Source organism: Cibotium barometz, chromosome 49 (genome assembly GCF_041138505.1).
Source record: "Cibotium barometz isolate CiBa-2024 chromosome 49, ASM4113850v1, whole genome shotgun sequence".
In the NCBI taxonomy this organism is placed as follows: Eukaryota; Viridiplantae; Streptophyta; class Polypodiopsida; order Cyatheales; family Cibotiaceae; genus Cibotium; species Cibotium barometz.
In genome coordinates, this window is record NC_141094.1 from 45,201,820 (window position 1) to 45,209,176 (window position 7,357).

At 41.1% G+C, this 7,357-nt stretch overlaps 1 protein-coding gene across 1 annotated transcript; it reads right to left on the bottom strand.

The window, feature by feature from the left end:
- Positions 1–1,083: 1,083 nt before the first annotated feature.
- LOC147610632 (protein PIN-LIKES 6-like) lies at positions 1,084–4,889 on the bottom strand. The gene is made up of 11 exons (XM_086786178.1): positions 4,820–4,889; positions 4,532–4,711; positions 4,342–4,421; positions 3,993–4,117; positions 3,596–3,717; positions 3,310–3,498; positions 2,221–2,292; positions 2,039–2,139; positions 1,895–1,947; positions 1,623–1,811; positions 1,084–1,460 (listed from the first exon to the last, which is right to left on the bottom strand). The coding sequence occupies exons 2-11, from the start codon at positions 4,703–4,705 to the stop codon at positions 1,336–1,338; spliced, it is 1,230 nt and encodes a 409-aa protein (XP_086642304.1). The 5' UTR covers positions 4,706–4,711; positions 4,820–4,889; the 3' UTR covers positions 1,084–1,335.
- Between the last annotated feature and the right edge of the window lie 2,468 nt (positions 4,890–7,357).

Sequence of the window (7,357 nt, forward strand, 5' to 3'; positions counted from 1 at the left end):
ACCCCTTCAGCTCCAGCTACTACCCGAGTGTGACGACGATGCCGTTGTCGGTTTCGAGGCAACCAGTGCCTGCACCGGCGTATTCGGCGAGGGTAGTTACCCCAGCTACCCAAGCGCGCTTTCGGTGGACCAAGCATCTGGTGCTGCCTACAACGCACGCGGCTTCAACAACCACCCATTCTTGCTGCCCGGCGTGTGGTGCTGCCTACAACGCACGCAGCTTCAACAACCACCCATTCTTGCTGCCCGGCGTGTGGAGAGAGAAAAAAGAAATCCTGGATTTCTAAAAAATAAGAGAAAAAATCCCTTCGATCGACCCTTTGTATTCGACTTCCATTCTCAATCCTTTCGATTCGATTGACCCTTTGTATTCCGACTTCCATTCTCCCATGTCGCTTCTTAATGTTTTTTACATACTGCAGCAACGAGCTGGTTGAGTACCAGTATATATAATTTTACAAAAACATAGACGACCCAATAAAAGGATAAACTAATTAATGAAGCATTCGGGTGTCCCTGAAGAGCAGTTGATTTGGGCATATATACGTCCGGGTCACACATCAAGTCTTGGGGAGCATCGCCTTCTTCCACGACCACGGCTGCCGCACAGATCCTCAATCGCTGGGCTTTTGCGTGCTACGCTGCCCCGTCTCGACTGTACATCTGCTTTACAGCGCTAGAGAGAGAGACAGAGCAGATCGCATGAAGCAGCGCTAGAAGAAGAAGAGTAATAGTTTTTTAGCGTCTGTAGGAGACTATCCCAAGAACCCTTCAAGGTTTATGCGACCAAAGTCGACAGAGAAAAGATTGCAAGGGAGAATGCCCACCTACTTGTGCTTTTGGGGCTGCCCAAGCAAAAAAATCTACTGAGAATAGCCTCTTCCATTTTGTAGACAAAAACTCAGAGCTCAATTGACACTATAATGCTTAGAGCATCATAGATCTTGCTGTACGATTCCGCAAGTTCATATGGTAGAATTGCCTTCTCCTTCCTTTGAAGACCCCAAAAAAACCCCCAAAAAAAAAGAGAGCCTCACTCAGGAACGCCAAATCCTTAGATTTACATGGCCAAATTGCCTTCTCTTTCATTTCTAGACAATAATATGCCAAGAGCATTGTAGATTTACAATTGTGGTGATATGAATGCCGCATATTTACAACAGATACATTGGAGGTAGGTGAGAGGCTCATGAATTAATTATGGAAAATTGAGCTACTCTCTATAAATCGAGTAAGTTGTGATGATGATGATCAAAATGAGTGAATTTCTCTTCCCAACATTGCCTTTATACAAGTGAAGAGGGGCAGTTGGCCAAAGAGGTTGCGTGCACATGTTTAGAATAGGAAATTTAGATGCACAGTAAGCCACACAGCAATGGATACAATGGCAAATATGTGCTCCCAGAAAAGAATGGCAGAGGCTTCTTTCTCTGCCACTCCTCTTAAAGCCGCCACGACCCCTGAATTCAAGTAAAGACAAGTGTCAGAAAAAAATGCCTTCCATTCACATATATCAGCTGGTGTCTGATCTACGAAAGCCACATCCCCCTAACCAGCCTTATTATGCATAACTCTGAGGCAAAACATGCACACAACACCACAAAAACAAGATAGTTATGGACCTGCAAGGATGGATGTTGGCATTGTGTGCTGTAAGAGGAGAACAAATCGAAACAGCTGATTGTCTGCAGGAAGAAACCCTAGCTTGTCGGCCAGAAACACCACAGCAATGCCCATTGGGGGTATTATGAGCAACCGTGTGAACGTGATTGCAATCGTCGTACGGAGACCAAGCTTGGAACTCCCCGGGCCTGCAGCACATTGCAAAATACATGTTAAAGCTTCAAATGCAAACATAAATAGCTTAAAAATTTCTTGCAAGTAGGGTATTCACCTCCCTCCAGGTTCCCTCCTAGTGCTAGCATTATACAGGGTATCATAGCCTCCCTGCAAAAGAAGTAAGAACAAGAATGTGAAACCACAAATATCTTGCATGGAATTCATGCAGAATGAGAACACACAAGGATGAATCTCTTACCCAAAGATGCTCAGACTATCTGTTAGGAAGGACAGTGGCGCATCATCTGTAAGAAGCAGGTTCTTCAAGAAGGGAGTTGCTCCGACAATCAGTGCTAGTATCTGCTAACACATAGAACTGGCTTAATGTATATTTAACATAGAGTTCTTAAAGGAATTGGCACAAATAAAGCTAGCTCTCACCGAAGCTGCCACTGGAGGCTGGAATATGTCTTTATACCGCAGTCCTTTCCCAGCTTGAACAGCTTGAGCTACCTGAAGTGCAAACATTAAATCAATTAGTATACCTGCAGGCTGCAACAAGCAGTCTCCCTGCGCGCACACACACACACACACACACACACACACACGTGCGCACGCACAAAACACATTCAAATGCACATGAATCCCTCCCTGCACATGCACAACTTGTGTGGATACACATGCACACACTTCCTACCTCTCAACAACAGGGGTGGGCTGCCTGTGGGCAATGGAGCCCATAGTTCCAATCATACATTTCATACTGCCATATGCCAGGGAGAATGATAGGTATGATAAAGTTTGATTCAGCTCCTAGTGGAGTTTCGTAGGTGGCCTGCTATATAAAGTAAGATTCAGCTCCTGGTGGAGTATGATAAAGTATGATTCAGCTCCTAGCGGAGTTTCATACGTGGCCTTAAGAATTAAAAATACTGACAATTTGACAGTTGAAAGTTTAAACTTGAAGGCTGAAACTTGACACTTGAAAGTTGAAGGCTGAAAACTTGAATGCACATACTACATAGTACATACTATGTACTAATGTACTAATAAGTATGTGCAGTACATTAGTATGATATGAACTATGATGGAATGAAACAAACAGCATTGGCCATGATGTTCTGGTGATAGAACTTGCCACTCCTGATGTCTCATAATTAGAGACCATCCGGGAGTCTATGGAACTATGTATAGAGGAATACACATGATAACAGGTTGGGATTTTGACATCAATCAAATACTGCCTTCACGTTTTATAAAGGCAGCATAGAGGCATTTATGCGAATAGTTCACCACAATGATCCACATCATTCTCATCTATTTATAGGGTGTAATCTGTTCTGTCTTCCACGGGGCTATTTTTTTTCAACAGCATCATCAGTCAAAGCATTATATAAAGCTTAATAAGCTATCAAAATGCACCTACTACTAATTGATGCATTGACAGGCATCAATTGGGTTAGGTGGCCACACTAGTTCCTGATGATACACCCGCAAATGGTAGGATTCCACAGGATGGACTACACAAACCTTTGTCTTCCACCATGGCGTCTTTTCGAGAGCGGAACTGCTATCCTTAGCTGGATTTTCCTCATCATGCACTAGTGGAACAATGAGAGAGGAGTGGCTCTTGGTGTCAGGAAACCCATTGCCACAACCCAAATCCTCAGAAGGAGAGAGCATATGAAAAACAAAAGTATAAACTATTACTGCTCCCACCTGCAAAAAAACCATGGTCACAAGAGACAAGTTGGGTGTCTGGTTCGCAACATGATTAATAGTAATAGAAACGTAGGGCTGAATCATGGAAACATACCCACTGCCCAAAGGATATGTATGCCACCCCATCCTCGTTGCAGGTGACTGAGTCTCCGAAAGGATTGCCTTTGTCACGGCACATGGCACTTATGAGCACAAGAGGTATGTTTCCAATGTTCCCTAACACATGAAAACTTCATATTAGTGTTGATTTTTTTCAAAACATATTGATGCTGTTATTGTGCCTCTTACAATGAAATATGCAACCATGGAGAAAAGGTATGTGTATATACATACATACCTACATAGCGTCACATACATAGGTATGTATGCATGCATGTATGTATATACGTATCCATGTGGTGTTTTTTGCATGCATGAATGTATGTAGTTGAATTCCAAATACTTATGAAGCATCTAAAAATCAAAAGTATCCTGACTCAAATGTTCTTTACCTATGCCAACCATGACTATGGTAAACTTGATGAATTCTCGCGGTGGCCGCACAATGAGCACCACAATGCAGCCTATGGTGCAACCAATCACAGATGACACAACCACATTGACAGGGATGAACCACCTGCATGCACAAGTCGTCTTTTCACAATTGTGTACCAAAATCATGCTCCTATTTGTATGAATCCAATTAAGACTGCATGGCTTGATTACTAAATAAAGAGCATGCAATGGTCATGCCTACTATATAATTTAGAGAAAATTTTCAATAATTGGAGCTTTTCATTCACTGTAGAGAAATCATTCAATAATGACAAAAAAAGGGGGTAAAAAATCAAGAAAAGCTACCATTGCAGCATCTTTTGGAGTGTGATGGCCGCACCCATCTCAGTGAATATAAGGCAAGGCAGGAACAATGCAAAAACGAGCTGTAAAAAAAAGAGGATTAACAAATCAAATTAGAGAGAAAAGAAGGTTTTAGGGCAATAAACTGTTGAAAGAAATACATGAAATAGGGAAGGGTGGGCAAGGTTAAGACATTGCTTAGCAGTTTGTTTCCGCTTGGGGAGAGGATGCCGATGCGGCGAGTGGTCAGCAGGAATCCAAGGCCACACATGACCAGAACCTTAGCGATGGGTAGAAGGGCGAACTTCAACGACATGGTTAGCGAGCTAGTCCCGACGTTCTTCATGATCGAACCGAAGCGTTCCATGATGGGCTTAAGCACAACAGATTAGGGTGGTTAAGGGGATGACGCACCTGCAAACCCACGTCGGGAAGATCGAAAAAAGCAAGACCTAGGGCAGTTAATTAGGGGATTCTGCACCTCTAAACCGGAAAAAGCAAGGCCTAATCCGAATTCTAATAGCGCTGGCTGCTTCTCTTCTCTTGAGTTGCAAGCGTTCGTGTCAGCTGCACGACAGGCCAAAAAGATCGGAGAATCAGCAGAAAATACCCGCGCGCGAGAAACAGCGCGCTCTTTTCTTTTCAAAAAGCACCCTGTCTAAAAATAAAGATTGGAAACACCCCAAAAAAAGCTTTCCACCCAAATGGTGAAAAACCTCCATCTCTCTTTAATTGCTAATTTGAATCATTTGGAAGTGTTTATAACTAATCTAAGAAGCGTTTATAACTAATCTAATCAATTGTAAGTGAATTTATAACTAATCTAAGAAGCGTTTATGACTAATCTTATAATTTGTAAGTGTTTATAACTAATCTAAGAATTCTTTGACTCCTTCAATTGTAAAGTTTGCACATATTTTTTAAAGTGTTGAGACCACCTCCTAAACTTTCCATTCATTTCTAATCTTCATTTTTAAAGTGTTGAGACCACCTCCATTGATTTCTAATCTTTAGGCGCATAGGGTGCTCATTTTGCCTACCATATATGTCCATACGTATATCTGACACAACGGGCATTATGTCCGAGATATACCCAACCTAGTTCAATCGTTTTTCCTAATTTATTCCTTCGAGGCAATCTTCCTCCTCGATTGCATCCTTCTTGACTAGTGCAAAATAGGCTAAACCATAGTTTTTCACCCACACTAATTTGAAAATTAGATGGTATCTACTTGATCCCATTATATACTCATGTATGCATTTGGCATAATTATCATAAAGATTAGGATTTTCTTTTTTATGTGCAACCCCAATATATTGCCTTAGTCTTGCATGTTTTTACCCAATTATTTTGTAAGATGTTCGTTTCTTATCATACACCTTATGGTGTAAGAGGGAGAGATGTGGAACCCGCGTTCACATGAGTAAGTTCAGTGCTCTATCACTAGGCAGCTGTCCCCGCCCCTATATTACCCTCTTATAGTGTATGTCTTGACCACCACTTAAAAACTTTGAAGATATCTAGCTGTCAAAATAAAAACATGAATGACCGCACGTGTTCTCTTCTTGCAACTTGTGTGTATCTCTCTCTCTCTCTCTCTCTCTCTCTCTCTCTCTCTCTCTCTCTCACACACACACACACACACACACACACACACACACACACACACATGCATGCATGCTAATATGCACACAAATTTGAGTCATTTCTAGAGTGAATCATCATCATCATCATCATCATCATCTCTCTCTCTCTCTCTCTCTCTCTCTCTCTCTCTCTCTCTCTCTCTCTCTCTCTCTCTCTCTCTTCTCTTCTCTTCTCTATAACCATAACATAAAGATAAGAGTACATGCTACAAAGGAAAGTACTTTACCACTAAAACGTACAAGGTTGGTCCATAGTGTTAGATCGACTACATGGCCTGGCACTATAACTATGTCATAACTTTAGTGAGCCAAAGTGGCTATCTCACAACTTATAAACCATTGCCATATCAGCCATAGTCTTACCAACCATGCTGTGACATAAGTGCGGAGTTGTCATTCTGACATGTCATCCATATCCACACTAGTTGAGCTTGATATCTCAACACTCCTGCTTGAGCTTAACTCTGTACCTTGCACTCCAAGTAAGCTCCTAAACATGTTGGCTCATATGTTATGAGCTCACGCCTAGCTAGGCTCACAAATTTTTTAACAAAATAGGGTCATAGATTTTGATTTTTTTTCAAGTAGGCCTACTTGGGCATAGATTTCAGGTAGTGCATGGAATCTAGGCCTATAACAGGGTTGATGATAATTATTGGGTAATAATTATACTTACATAATAATTGTAAAGAGTAATAATTTTTCTTAAAATTTATTGTTGGTATAGCTTGTATGACACGAACATTTTTAATGGAAACGAGTAAGTGTATCCCTCATGAGTCTTCTCATAAGACAATTTTAGTCGGCTAGTATAATATTATGTTTACCTACCTCTTGACGCACATCTATAGAGGCTCACATTTGTAGACTCACTGCTCATGTCTACAAACTTACTGCTCATGTCTACAAACTTACGGCTCATGTTTACAACTCATGGTTCACGTCTCCAACCTCATAGCTCGTGTCTATAGACTGATGGCTCATGTTTGGCAGGGTCACATCTTTTTTCATGAGATAGTAGGTTCACATCTTTTTTCATGAGATAGTAGGTTCACGTCTCCCAACCTAAGAGATGGTTTGGCCTAGTTTTTAGAGTTTTTTTGGACTTGATGGGGGTGATTAAGGTTCCTAATCCTAATTAATGGTGTTTGACAAGTGATTAAGTGCTTTAAAAAATTTGATTTTAGATGCTTCTAAAACTTCCAATTCCAATAATTCATGAAAAAGTGTGAAATGCATGAATAAAAATCAACTTTCTCACTCTACTCCACACCATTAAATGGAACTCAAAGCTTATGTTTTCAGAGTGGATTACACTCTTAATCACAAATGATAAGCTATCTCTTAATTCAATTTGTGGGACTCAAAATCA